Genomic DNA, 15,396 nt, shown 5'->3' on the forward strand with positions numbered 1-15,396 from the left:
ATTTTATTTTTTTTCAATAGCTAATTTTAGAAATGCTAAAAAAGTTTGGTTCTTTTTTTTTAAAACAAGATATGGTCACTTTCAAAGAAAGATGAAATTGTTTAAAGAAGGGATACATTTTTCATGGAAAGATACTTAAACACACACCTAGGAAAACCTTTAGGTGTGAGTTAAGTACTGACTATGTGGGTTTAAAATCTGCTTTAAAAAACTGACATATTTAGAGGAGGTGAGTCTTCGCTGATTACGGTTTTAATATTTTCTGAAATAAATTTTAGGTTTTATATCAGTCTAGATATGTTGAGAATTAACTTTGGAATCAACACTGATCCCTTGGTCTGGACTTTGATTCTGTCATCTTCAGACATAGTTTTAGGGTATGTGAGCTGTTCGTTAGCCTTATTTCTCATTTGGGGGAAAATATTTCTTTTCCTTTGGGGAACAGGAAAGTAGTTGGCTAAATAAATAATATTGCTGATTCTTCTATCACTTCATATGCTATTTTTTAGGGCTTGTTTTCTGATGTTTCTTAGCATCCATTTGCCATGAGGATACTCTTGGCTGCTTTATTAGAACAAAGGCTAACTTCTTTGTCTCATTCTTGCTTTATTTGACTTGAAAAAAATAATTTTTTATAACTTGAGATGCCTGTCTTAGTGAGTTCATCAAGACACTTAATTTTGTTGCCAGTTGTTTAGAGAACATTACATATAAAGGAGACTGCTTTAATTTAGAATTGCTTGGTGCTGTTTATGAGTCTGCTGAATATAACTCTGCTTTTCTTTTACTGAGTAAATGAGAGTATTTCCCAGCTGCTTTGACAGACTAAATAACAAGCTTATTTGTGTGCTCAGTTACATTTTCTTTCCTGGGGTTTTTATCTGAACAACGCCTGTAGCTTAAGGCAAATCTCATGGCAGAAAATGCCTCTGTCTTCACTTCTCTATGTTCTGTCCTTTATAAACTTCCTTTTGAGCCTCTTGCAGCTCCTTCATGGCTGGATTCCACCCCCCCACCCCCACCCAGTAGACTACTGCTGAGCTTTTCTTATGGAGTGGCCAGACTTGTAAATTTTGAAATCTCTTCAATTTTGTTTCTTTCCAGTTGAGGTTTCCCTCTTTTATTAGGATACCTATGTTTATTCCTGGAGTTTTCTCTTCTGTTTGTATAGTGTCACCTTGTGAACCATATTGGTGGAGCCATATTAGAGCTGATACACAGACCAATCTCAGAGCTATTTCCAGAGTGAAAAATTATTTTCTTCTAAATATTTGTACATTAAGAAGTTCTCTATAGGAATGGTTCCTTTTATTTTCAGTTTACTGCAGTTACCTTCTTTAACTCTAACTTGATAACAATGAACTGCTTTTTGCAAAGATCAGTTTAGTCTGTGTTTGTTGATCTGTAAACCTCCAGTAGATTTGGTTTCTCTGTAGGCATTTAAAGTACAAATTGTCTAAAAACATTATTTACTGGTTTTCATCATACTAATACTGGGACTTGTTTATTCTGTAGTACTGAGTGCAGGTGATATCTTTTCACCATTTTTACTGAAGGTATTTTTTGTGCAGGGTGTTTTTGCTTTAGTAAAGTTTAGCTGGAAAGGTGACTGGACACTTAGAAAGTTCATTGGGACCCATGTCCGTGTCCAGAGGTCCATGCCTAGACTGATGGCTGCTTCTGTTGATGTAAAGCCAGCTGAGCTGACTGGTTGCTGCAGTTGGGTTATGTTTTGTAATGTCCCTGGGGCACCAGCTGTTTAACAGAAGTAGATTCTGGATATGTCAGAAACTCATAGAACTTTAGCATAGTATATCTTGAGTGTATAGTTTTTTTTAAAAAAAGTATCTTTCTCTAATGAGTTTCTGGAAGCATAATTGCTTTTGCTTCCTCCCTCCCTTTTGAAGTTGCTTTATTTTTTTTATTTCTATACTAGCATATTACTACCTTTTTTTGTGGTTGGCTTAAGAAAGTTGTGATCCAAACTTCTGAAGATAATGCATTCCTGTTTGATCATGCTGTTTCCCCAGACACTTCTTATTCTTTATTATTTTGCTGATACATTTGCTGTCCACCTACAAGAAGACATTTGGAGAGGGATCTGATAATACAGAGGAATAAGCACAGGCTGTCTATTTCTTCATGGAGAACTCCTTGTTTCTATTCCCAAATGTAGCTCCTATGGTCCTTATTACTTCTCATTGCTCCTGTTTTCTGAATCTAAGTAAGTCCTATCCTATCTTTCTCTCTCTTCTTTTCTTCCCTGTGTTCTTGTAAGTAAGACTGAAGAGAGAAGAACGTTAGTTCTTTCATAAAAAGAAGGTTGAAGTCACAACTAGATGCAAGATTAGTCAGTTTTGTCTGCCCAGTTTTGAGAGCTACCTCTGGGAAAAGAAAAGGGGCTTTTCTATGGTGAGTAATCCCATTTTAACTGTATTGTTTCTTTTATGTGGTAAATGGCCAAAACCATAAAAATTTCGCATAGATACTTTTGAAATGTCAGTTTTAGAAAGTCTGAGAAACGATTAAAATAGAGAAATTGAAAAGCTAACTGATACGTGGGAAACAGGAAGGCTACAACCAACAGAGAAGGTGGGAAAAGAAATAACCAAGAAAAGCTGGCCACACAGCTGAGTGCAGGGGGGAAGAAAGTTCGTATTACTCTTACAGATGGCTCCTTTTAAGCAGATTACATTTTTGTTCATTATTCATTCATAGTCCTTCACTTATCCAAAAATGTATGTATTTAGCACCTGTAATATTTTGTGCTTGATGCTCGGGTTATAGGGATGACATTATCATCTTATATAAACAAGAAGATGATACATTTGCCCTAGAAAGAATAGTCATTCCAACAAAGGTGTATCCAAAGGTTTATGTAATGTAACAATTTCCATTTTGCATTATCTTTTCTGTTTTCCCTTTGAATCCTGATTTGAATAAAAAGAAAGACTTTAAGCTGTTAGTTTTTATTCTTAAATTGATTTTTATAATTTTGTCTCTTATAAGGAAGCGACCACATTTTTGCATTGTCTCCTCTTGTGTTTCCTTAATTCATTACCTTCTCTGCTGATTTCCCAGTGGGGAAGTTTATTAGCCTGGCTGTGCAGAATTTGGTAGATAATAATAACGTTTGAGGTTCAAGTAGATTGCTAGCATTGTTACTTGCTGAAGGACCTGGTTTATGCTGAGAGGTGAAATACTGGTTATTTGTCAAGAGAATAGCCAGCAAGCTCAAAATTTCAATGAGAATTTGTGTTTTCTTACTAGAAGTGGAGATGAGTCCAGTGATACTAAGATTTGAAGTAGGAAATTACAAGTTGTGCATTGTAATACATTTCAGCAATAGATTGATACTACAGTTTTGTTGGATTGGTTCTGCCCTGAGTCAATAATAAAAATGTTTTAGATATGCTTGGCAATTGAAGTTTGTAAATTAGAATAAAGGTATAAATGATAATGAAAGTGGCACTTGAGAAAATATTTCTAAATTGTTCTAAATGGCAGAATATTGTATTTTATTCTTCTGTACCTGTATGTATGTGAAGGATCTGTTATACAAAGAAAAATTCATGAGGTATAGTAACTAGTTGATCGAAGCTTCTGTGTGTGGCATGCTTCCAGCTGACACCATTGTCCTTTTCATGAAGGTATGTTATATCTGGACTGATCAGTCTACATTTTACCTGACCCTTACTATTTATTTCTGCATTATTATTTTTCAAACAAGAATTCCAGATAAATTGCTTTACCTGGATTTCGAATTAATTCTTTTTTTTCAGAATGCCAGGAAATACTCTCTTCTTCAGGAGTGAAGCCAAGACTGCCATCAATATGTTTCGTTTGTTTCTAGCCTGTATTTCAGATACTCAAACCCAATGAGAGTGTAACTGTAATTATTAGGAGTAACATCTAATTGATGTGTATTGACACTAACATCCTTCATCTGGTCAAATTTTAGGCTGCCAGGATATTGCAGATGAGTTCAGAGCACAAGAGATCGATGGACAGGCTCTTCTCTTGCTAAAAGAAGACCATCTTATGAGTGCAATGAATATCAAGCTAGGCCCGGCCCTAAAGATCTGTGCACGCATCAACTCTCTGAAGGAATCTTAACAGGATCATGAGGCTTTGAGATAACAGCAGTTTTATTCTTCTTAATATGTAAGGTAAAGGCTCAAGTTGGCCTAGAATATTATCACTTAGCCAATGTGGATAGCCAATCACATTGGGATCTCCACATCAAAGGCTGACATTTCTACAGGTGTGATAATTCATTGTACATTTTCATAATTAGCCAACATTGGTGAAATTAATTTTACAGGTTACACACAACATTGAAAGACTTGTTATAGAGGGCCATGATATTTTTCAAAGTGTTTTTACTAGATAATTTTTTTAATGGTGATGTTTATCATTAATATAAAAAATCCTCTTTAAAGTAATTTAATGATTTACATTTCTCTTCGTTTGATTTGGTTTTCTTATACATTTTTCTACCCTATAAGTTTTCTATAGGTTTTCATGAGAGAGATAATTTAGGAGTAATTTAGGAGTCCAGTGACTGGAATTGTATGCAATGAGATATCAGTGTGTGTTTTAAAAAAACATGTCTGCTAGACAGTTGCTTTGTCTATAAAAAGGACTGCATTCTAGCATGAATCATACTGATCTGGAAGAAGAGTTGGCTTCTAGTCCATACTTGACCAAAAATTTGGTGTGACTGAGGAATTTAGTTTTCCTCATATTTTTTGTTCATTTTGAGCAGCGGTTCTCAATGGAGGTCAGTTTTGCTCCCCAGGGGACATTTGACAATGTCAAGGAACATTTTGGTTGTCATAGCTTGGGAGTTTGGGGGGTGGTTGCTCTTGGTGTCTGGGGCATGGAGGACAGGGATGTTGCTAAATATCCTGCAGTGCACAGGACAGCCCTCTACAATGAAGAGTTACCTGGTCCAAAATGTCAGTTGTGCCAAGGTTGAGAAACGCAGATGTAGGAATGATAAATATTGCTCTCTTTCACCCAAAGGGATATTTTGAACAAGTGAGACATAGTAAGGAATACATTATACTGTGGAAGTATTTCAGATAGCATTAATGTTCTGCTGATGTATTTTTCCCAATTGTATGCAGTCTAGAAAAAGGGGGGAAAATCCATTAAATTGGCCTATAAGATAAGGACTAGTACACCAGTAATTTGATTCTCAGTATGCATATTAGTTATCTTTCATATCTCTTTGCACTGATGAAGGCATAATATGATTATACCTTATGAACCAGTGCACAGCCTTTGCGGGCAAGGCGATAGTTTGTAGTGGCTAGTGGTTGGTCTTTGGGTTTTTCTAGTGTTGAACATGCTGTGCCGGGTCTAGCTAGAATGCACATTCCTTTTTCCTTGACTAAATCCTTGTATGCTTCCTACAAAGCACTTACCCAGCTGATCTCTCTTGGATAATCTGACCTCATTTAGTATGTACATGTTTTAGGGGGAAAAAATTTTAAGAAACCTTTCATTGAACAGTTAGTATTCTGTTAGAATTATGGCACTAAAACAAAATTGTTGTGAGAGCCCTTTGAGCTTTATAGTCCTGGACATCAAAACTGTTTTAATCTTTTTTTTATCTTACCTTTACCATACAATGGAAGTGTTTCAGTAATGGAAGGAACATTCATAGATATGTGGCAGAAGTTCAGTAAGTGAGGAAGAGTCCATGGGTTTCAGTCATTGTCACTGCTCTTTTCAAAAAGATTGTGTTATGCTAGTAGAAAACTAAAGATGTCATTAAAGACATCACAGATATTTATCTTTTGGCTTTGTGTACATTAGAGAATGTTGATTATTTTTATACAAAAATACAGCGGGTAATTTTTTTAACCTTTAGATGCCTCTTGTTTGAATGTATGCTTTGTGGGATTCTTTTGTGTAGTAATGTTTAAAAAGAAAAGATGTTTACTGATAGTTTTGTGTAGGATTAGAATATGTAACATAGTGTAAGGCTCATGTTCCAGACCTACAGTAGCTTGTAGTCTATGTCACATATTTCTTTATATCACATTTTTAATTATTGGATTAAAGTTTCAAGGAAAGGTAGGTACTCTACAGTCAGTTTTCATTTATTAGCAGTTAATCATTGTGACAGAGTTGTCATATGCTTGACTTTTCCATTTATCTTGCAATTTCAGAACACAAGTATAAGCTAAGCATTAGTAGGAGATGGTCCACAGTATGGGGGCTGAGGGACACAGAAAAATCCCCCCTGGAATTAAAACTTTATCGTAGGGAATCCACAAACAGTTCATACAAAACTGATTCTTTCAGGATTCACTCCCCTAGCAATAATGATTACCTCCCATAATTATATTTTCTGTAGCCTTTAAGGTATTAACTTGGACCTGTGTTACAGGGTCTCTTGTTTACTCCCTCTTCTGCTGTCAGTCACTGTGTACTTACTGAAAGCCCCTGTGCCTAGCACTGTGCTAAGTATCCAAGAAAGCTTACAAGAAGGGTTTCCATTTGAGAGCACCTTATAATCCTAAATCTTATAATAGTCTGAAGAATAGTCCAGATCTTTGGTTGTCCCCTCTCAAAACATACCCAGAAAATACACTTGCTTTTTTCAAGAGTTATTTTATTTAGAAATGGCTCATTTACTTTTCACTAGTAGTTTTCCTGTTGATGTAGCTGTTTCCTTCTGGATGATTTAACCATCTGAATTTCAAATTTTCAGTTATATATAATGGATAGTATAATAAGACAGTAACACTGGGTGTCCACGTCTCTCTGACCTTTTTTTTTTTAAATGGAGGTACTGGGAATTGAACCCAGGACCTCATGCATGCTAAGCATGTGCTCTACCACCGAGCAATTCACCCCGCCCCCTAGCTTTAAGCACAGATTTAGCATGAATTAAGTTGGGAGAGTGCTATTATTTTTATTTTCCTTCATATTATTAGTTGTTACAGGATTTTGATTGAGGAGAGGGAATGACAAGCAGAAAGAGGACATGGGAAGTTCTTTTTACTTTTGCTACTACCTAAGTTTGCATTTCTGACTTCTTTATACTGATGCACTCTTTTCTCATCGAGGAAGAAAATCCCTACAAGTTTGAAATTTTATTTACTTTAAGTCATGTGTTCCTAAGAAAGTAAACAGAACAGTTGATTTGTAAAAGTTGTTTCTTAAATGACATGCATTTTCATCCAACCTCCGGTAGGCCTGTGTTTGATGCAGCTCTGCAGCTTTGAATGTAATCAGTATGAGAGCGCTGTCCCCAAACCTGTCACTTTTTAAGTGGCTGGTAATTTCTCCATGATGGTACTTTTAATTTGCTGGGGCTTTTTTTTTAAGTCCCAGTTTAAGGGTCGTCTCCTCAGAGTAGAGAACATGGAATGGGAGGAAAGAAATATTAGTGAAGAAGCTTTAGAATAGGGGAGAGGGAGACAGGAGACCTGCCACTTTGTTAGTTTATCCCACTGCAACACTGAACAAATTTCTGCACTTTTGAAGTTAATATTCATGTTCTACCTAGTTTTAAATAGAAATTATTTTTTTTGGTAGCCCACTTTTTTTTGTTTCCTGGTGTGTTGAAACACTTATGAAATAAGTATTGTTGTACCCATGCCTTTGAATAATTTTCAGCATAGCTAATCTTCCTATATCTAGTGTGATATTCTAGTCAGACATTTATTCAAATAACTAGTCTTATATTAAGATCTGGCCTAGTGCCCCATGTCACTGCCTTGTTCAGTTAAATGTTATAAAGCGCCATTTATGTTTGCAGGGTTTTGGTACCGCCATGGCACAAGTATGGTAGGGAGGCAAGGTACAGATTGTATAGTCTTAGGCTGCGTTTACATGTGTGTAAACCGTCTTGGAAAGAGTAAACGGTCACAGGTGTGTGTGAACGACGCTAGCCTCACAGCCATGTCAAGTGGGGGAAATCCCTGGCCGGACAAACTGTTAAAACATTTCAAAGGTGTATTTTTCAACCAGAACAGTCTGGTTATGTTTTGTGGTTTGAAGATCCTCACCCTTAGTGAATGGAAAGAATTCATGCTGCCTTTGTGCAACGGGCATTGAACATTATTGCCTGATAGCATGAAAGGGCTTCACTCCCCCCTACCTCTTCTAGACCCAAGGAAACTGAAAACTTCCTCCTTAGAGAGACCTTTGCCTGAAAATCCCTACAGAGGACTTTGTAGTGGGGATAATTTTAGGGACATAACTGTTGCAAAACTTTCTAATACCTAATAGCCATGTTTCCATGAACCCTCTGGGCAGTGGAAACTGGCCATTTATGTACAGTGTTGCTCAGTCTGTTTCCTGTGCACAACGTGAAACTATAACTGGGCCTTCAGGAAGGTTTTCTAGAGGAAAGGACAGGGAAGTGAAGGAAGAGACAGGAGGAAAAGCATTCTAGACCCAAGAGGATAATATGGTTAACTGAGTGAGGCTGTGTAGTATAGATGTGGCCATCAGCAGTGCTAAACAGTAAACTGTAATGGTTGGCTCCCAGTTACAGCAGTAAACGGGGTATGTTTTTTCTAAATGTCAAGATTTACCTGTAATCAGACTCATTCGTTCACTCTCTTTATGAAGTGATCCTGCCCTTAGAAGCATATTAATAGCCCTAATGATATATAAATTGGTGATTTTTGACTTCTGAAAAAGGTGACACCTATTACAGTTGGAGAATATTTATCAAAAACTCAATAATTGAGTTATCAGAATTATAGAGATAATCCCTTTTCAGATACTACAGTTGAATCAACCATGTGGACTGTTAACAAAGAAAGGCATTTTAAAAGATTTTTTTAGATAGTATTTTGTTGGGTTGTGTCTCAGTCTAAGAATTGGATGACTAAGAGCTGTGGAGTTGTTTCTTTGTGTGGATTTCAGTAAACACAAGCCTACCTCTATTTCTTTGATGCACAGTAGTGTGGAACATGAAATGAACTATTTAATCTGCATTCCTCAAAATTGGTATTTTCTGAATCTAGAGCATTTGATTTCGTCTTAACAATTGTGATTCAATTAAATAAGCACAAGTACAGTACTAGGGAAAATAAATATGCAATCTGACTAAAATTTAATTTCAACCTATTATAAGCTGTACATCTTTTAACAAATTCTTTGGGGAGGATATTCCTCTTGTTAGAAGCATAAAATGTATCATTATATAGTTTCCCTCATAGCACTAATATAAGCCATTTCTTCAATAAAAAGTTGAAAATTATATTATCTTCTTTGGGAAAAATTTCCTAAATTTTTAAGAATTTTAAAGTTTTACGTATTATTTTTCAGAGCTTATTTACTCTATTTTAAAATAATACTACGGGAAAGCTTTTTTTGAAAGTTGTAAAGCACTAATACAGATATAATTATTACCATCATACTCCGAAGCAAAACATCTGGCTTTTTCTGACTTTCACTTTAGTGCACATATATGGAAAGGGAGACCTGCCCTCCTTTTCAGATCTGAAGCCCAACTTTTCTTATGAAAACTCTCCCCTTCAACTCTTAACACAGGCACACACATCTCTTAAGCGCCATGTTTATGGAAGCTTTTGGGAAATGTTTTCTACAAATGTTTCATTTTTTTCCCTTTTTATAACTTGTGAACATTTAATTTTACTTAAAGATGACAATTTCAACCTCCAACATTAGAGAAGAGGTACATTCAAAAAGTATTTTTTTCTACTGCCTTTGAAAAGTACAGTTGCTCTCAGTGATACTGGTGGCATCAGTATGAATCCACAGAAAGAAAACCTGTGTAAAGGTTTTTAAGTGTATTGTTTAAAAGAAGTAATGATTAAAGAAAGTAATGAGTGAATTTTAATTTGGAAAAAGGAAATCAATATAAATTTTAAACACTCTTATGTCAACATGGTATAGTTTTAAATGTGAGAGTAACGAAGTAAGTCCTTTTAGACCACCTACTTAAATTGACTCCAGTAATCTTAAGCATTGATAGTAGCCATCGTTTATTGACTTAAAGGTTGTACTTCAGGGACTGTTATCAGTGTTAAATCCTTGATTTTGTGGAGCTTTAATGATGGAGATGAAAAAGTTGGTGTTTATAAGACTGTGGTGGGGAATGGTAGTGAAATGAACATCAACCTATTTTAGAAAGAAGGAACTTTTTTAGTCTTGCCTCAAGCAAACCAAGTGTCCTTTGCTTAAAATCTTTGTTTAGAATGCTTATGTTAAAGTCATAATTTTGTTTTAGGTAATACTAAATAACCTACTTCAATAATAAATAATAGATGAATATAATCATTAAGTTAACATGGTAAATGAAGGTAAAACACCGGCTGGGGGAACGAGGGTTTTACCTCCCGTTGGTAAGTTAGCTGTGGTGACGCCTCAAGTGGCTACTTCGCTTGTGGCTCGTCTCCTCTTCTGATCATACAGAATGGAGCCGGTACTGCACACAGTGTGGATTTTGTTTAAATCATTTTTAAGCTATATAAAGCTATGATTCTAGGCCACATAATGGCATACTTTTTAGTTTCTCCTACTTAATTCCCTTTTATCTTAGTTCTCTTAATTTCCTTTTTTAATGGTTCATTTCACACTTACAAGCTTTTGCTAAAAGGTGATTATTGAACATTCATTTCCTGGTTCACCCCAGTCCTTTGTTCTCCTAAGGATTAAGGTAGAAAATTCATACAGGTGAGCAGATGAGGACATTTTTCTAAGTGCTTCTTGTTAAACCACTGAACATATGAACACATCTGAACATTGTCATTCATGCATTTATCCATTCATTTAGGAAACCATTTGAACACTTACTATGCAGTGTGTGGTATACCTGACTTAATGAACTAGTAATAAGTAAACAATATCACCCCCGCCCCATTTTTTATTGTGACGTAAACAAACATGTAAATAATTATTACTTAATGTACTGAATGTAAAGTTGGAACTGAGAGGGAATTTTTATGCACTGGGTGAAAGATTAGGCTACATGACATGTAGGGGGTCTGAGTGAATCATTACAGTTCTCACAGCATGCTTCACATAATCGATTAACCATATACCTGATTAGGTTACAGAATTAAAAGTACCTCACATTAGGATTTACATTTTGAAACTGTTGTGACAGCCCATATTGCTCAGAATTATTTTGACACTTGACTCTGTTCCAGAGGTGTTGCTATGCAGGGTGTGACAGAACAAAACAAAGAAGCTGGTGCTGACTCACTGTACACTTTGAACTACGAAAGCTTTACACCCAGTATTGACAGTGCAGTAACTTTTTGAAAACTTCAAGTCTCAAAGGAGCTCACTGAACAGGTTTGGTTTTTATTGTTTTGTTTCTTTTCAAAGCAAGAAAGATTACATAAAATTTTAGTAGTATTACAAATAATACACTTTTTAGAAAGCACACACGTTTTATATAGTTAAAGGGTTTCCTTTAACATGCAGAACTGGTAAACAAAATAGTTCCATGCTTGGAGCTTGAAACTGACAAGTTTTGGGGAGTAAACAGAACGGGAGAATTGATTGGGTAGAAGCTCCCTGGCTGCCCAGGGATTCTATGAATTACACTGTAATTCCTATTGACACAACTTTATATATTAACATCCACTTGATACTAACATTCTCCATAAAGACAAAATGAAAATATATTAAAAAGATCTTTTATGCATCACAGTGACAGCTTTTTAAAGCAGGAAAGTGTTAGATTAGAATCTATAATAAACTGTAAAGAGAAACACTAACATACAAGTAACCAGATAGTCTGGGTTTAAACAAATTTTTCCATGGTACTGGCTAATACTTTTAAAATATTTTAATTTACCTAGTTTTTCAAATATTTTATGCTGTTAAAATATCTATTACATACCTTTTGTATGTGTATTCTTAAAGTTTAAAAAATCAGTGGGAGTGTGCATAGATAGTATAATTTTGGACATCTAATATCCAACACATTTAACTAGATTCCCGTCTCATTCAAAAGCATGGTGTTTTTGTTATTCCCATAGGAAAAAAAAAAAAAAAAGCAAGCTCCAAAAACTATCCTCAGAGTAAGGGGTGAGTTTGTGAAGGTTGGAGTTGTGGACAGCAGTGTGCAGGATGGATACTCACACTGACGTCAGGCATTTCAGGCCTCTTTGTTGCATTAGTGCTTTTTGTCGTCTTGCGTTGAAAACTGTTTTTTTTTTTTGTTAACAAAAGCAAATTGTGATAAACTTTAAAAAAAAATTTAGTTTTGTTGCTTTAAGCAAATGTTAACTGGTTTTTTTTTTTTAATTCCTCCTTTTGGTTCCTCCCATTGTCCTAAATAGGACTTTCATATTATTAAAACCTCAAACACTGATCCACCCAGGATGAACAAAGCATCACCAAGGGGAAAGAAAACATTTTTTATCTTTACAAAAAACAAATGTTAAGATTATATATAGATGTATTCTTTATGTTGGATATTGTACTAGAGTCCTCCTTATGGGAAATGAGATAGTTTTAGCACTCTTAGCATTAGCATTACTAGATTGGTGTCTGTAGCTACCGTTTTAAAATGTATAACCTGAAAATGAAGTTAATTTTTGCATTATAAGAGCACACCATGATCTATGTAAAAAGATTGTCCATTTGGTGTATTTTTTTAAAAAAGAAAGCACTTTCATATTAACAAGTAGCATGTGTATGAATTTTAGATTTTCATATTTGTTGTGTCTGTATTCAGTGAAGTAAAATTGAACATTCAAATGTTTGTTGATGGCAACATTAACTGTTAAAGTAAAGCACCTTATACTCTGCTGCTTAAACTTGCTTGTAATTGCACCTTTGTTACCTGCACATTTTCACATAGAATATTGTTGTAACATTGCTTCATGTGGGTCTGGATGGAAGGTTAGTGGGCCTACAGGATCATTTATTTATATTGTTTATATTGCAATAATATATTGTAGACCAGTTGTAAGTTCATTTCTTTACAAATAAAAGCCTCTTCCATTTGGCTGGTCTATTGAATAATTTCTTTTTTTCTTTACGAGGCATGGGGAATCTAACTAAACAAACAGCTTAAGGAAGGGCTTGAAATAAATTTTCTGGATTTAAAATCTTGCAGAGTATAAGTCTTTACTAATTAAGTAAAATATATTTTTAATCCCTGAGTTCCATGTGTGGCCAATTAGAAAGCAATACATTCAGAAGGAAAGTAACACAGAGAAGTACAGCAGGCTTGGACTTTGACAAATTAAACATCTATGTAGTTTAACTCAGTGATTTCAGATGATTCTGTCATTCATACTGCTTCACTCCAGCTGTTCTCAACCGAGGACAATTTTGCCCACCAAGGGAAATACGGGAATTTCTGGAAACTTTTTTTTTTTTTTTTTTAGATGAGAATTGAATACAGGACCTCATGCATGCTAAGCATGCACTCTACCACTGAGCTGTACCCTCCCCTGGAAACATTTTGATTGTAATGACTGGGGAAGGAAGTTCTACTGGCATCTAGTGGCCAGAGGGCAGAGATGCTGCTCAACATGCTACAACACACAGGGCAGCAGTCCCCACAGCAAAGTATTATCCAACCTAAATGTCAGTAGTGCTCAGGATAAGAAACTGTACGTTCACACTGTGATACGTTGCCTGTGTGATTATGTAAATATGTGCCAGGTGTGTTACAACTGGAAATGAATCTGGTATGTCATGGAAGAGACCTAGTCACTACTGAAAGGTAAGCAACAAAACTTTTCTTTTGGAATATTTGCATTAAGAACAGAAATATATATTTTTTAATTAGCTAAATTTAAATAGAACTAATCTTTCCCCTAATGTTAAAGAATATGATCCTGACTTTCTTGCCCTGAGTTTAATAAAAATGTTTAAGCTTGTATCTGAAATGTTGACAGTGAATCTCAGATTTACATAACAGTTTTTTGGATAACACAAACATCAGTATGGCCAACAGGTATAAAATTTTTTTGTTGGAAGTGTTTTGTTTAAAACCAACCAACCAACCTAATAAATATCATAGCCCCCAAATGACACACTGTGAAAACGTATGAAAGTTTGGGGGTGGGGCAGAGTAGGGAAGCTTAAGTTTAGTTCATTCTTTATATGTCCCAAGTCATCATTCTTTACCATTTGTAAAATTCTGCTTCTTATAGCTGTTAAGTTTTAGTATTAACATGGCACCATATCAACAGTTATTGATATAGGCTTTTCAATTTGCTCAAGATTATGAATTGTAAGTGGAATGAAGCAGCATTTCCAGTTGACAAATGGATCTACAGGCAATGCCATGTCTCTAAAATTAAGTTTGTGACAATTAAACCAATAAACTGTAGCAATGAGGAAACTATTGACAAAGTACAACCACGGAATGTTCATCTCGATGTATGCTGGAATCTGTACTTTAAATAAAAGGATAATTACCTGTAGTAGTACAAATGGTAACCAGGTACCAAGAAAACAGATAATGAACTTGGGCAAGAGTGTTTTTTTAGAGCTTATAGTATAACTTGGGTGGGATGAAAAGGGAAAATACAGGATAGTCTCATTCATGTAGGAAGTTATCCTAATAGCCTGTACCAAGGTAGTAACTTCTGACCAAGAGGTTATAAAAGCCATAAATAAAATTATCACCATGGAAAATGACAGCCAGTAACTCTGAATGCTAATGTAGAAAGGACATTGATAAGAATAAGCATTCTGTACCTTCAGGCTTTGGTAGATAGCTGGATCTCCTAAAACATAAGCAAAGACTGAAACCCAAATTAAAATAACTGTAAAGAAATAAAATAATTTTTGACACTTAAAGGGAAGCCTGGTGGTTTTAGAGAAATTCAGGTAATAATCTATAGAAGCTGTCAGGAAAACTGGATAATGCAGAAAGCCATAAGTAAAAGAAATAATTTGAGTAAATAGGCAGATGTGGTATTTAGTAAACCTAACACCTAAAAGCACAAAATCCCTGAAATAAGATATAATGGAGATGTTTACCAAAAGTAAGATATCAATGAATGCTAGTGAAATGCAAAAATAGTCCATAAAATTTTGATGGGTGTTTTTTCTTCTCATTCCTAGTGTGAGGATATTTAATAATATTTTCCCAAGTATAATCACGAATAAAAGACAGTTACCATCAAGGAGATGATTTGTTTGATGTAGCTGGTACTGAAAAGAGCAGTTCTCTGAGGTAAGAGCAGTCATTTTTTTTTTTTTTTTTAGTTAAATTTCAAAGGCCTGCTGCTATAATAAAATAATGCTTCGCCTTATTTTCCATCCCTGCAAAGAAAAGTAAAAAGAAAATCTTGATGTTACCTTGATGCTATCACTATTTTAAAACTTTACAAAGCAAGCACCTTTAGTCTCGAAAATCTAATTTAATCCAATCATTTCCCCAAATAATTAAATAGTAACTTATATTTCTCATAGTAC

General features: G+C 35.1%; 2 protein-coding genes across 10 annotated transcripts in view; one reads left to right on the plus strand and one right to left on the minus strand.

Annotated features, from left to right (window-relative positions):
• PHC3 (polyhomeotic homolog 3) overlaps positions 1–12,964 on the plus strand; it is a 72,875-nt gene extending 59,911 nt beyond the window's left edge. For all 7 annotated transcript variants that reach the window (XM_032484456.1, XM_032484471.1, XM_032484478.1 and 4 more), the window contains one exon: positions 3,962–12,964. In XM_032484456.1, coding sequence (XP_032340347.1) covers positions 3,962–4,116 — 155 coding nt within the window. In that variant the 3' untranslated portion in view covers positions 4,117–12,964. The remainder of the gene's footprint in view (positions 1–3,961) is intronic.
• GPR160 (G protein-coupled receptor 160) overlaps positions 12,234–15,396 on the minus strand; it is a 35,790-nt gene continuing 32,627 nt past the window's right edge. For all 3 annotated transcript variants that reach the window (XM_032484517.1, XM_032484512.1, XM_032484523.1), the window contains one exon: positions 12,234–15,243. In XM_032484517.1, the coding sequence (XP_032340408.1) occupies positions 14,140–15,168 (1,029 nt within the window). In that variant the 5' untranslated portion in view covers positions 15,169–15,243 and the 3' untranslated portion in view covers positions 12,234–14,139. The remainder of the gene's footprint in view (positions 15,244–15,396) is intronic.

The sequence above is a fragment of the Camelus ferus genome, chromosome 1, assembly GCF_009834535.1.
Source record: "Camelus ferus isolate YT-003-E chromosome 1, BCGSAC_Cfer_1.0, whole genome shotgun sequence".
NCBI lineage: Eukaryota > Metazoa > Chordata > Mammalia > Artiodactyla > Camelidae > Camelus > Camelus ferus.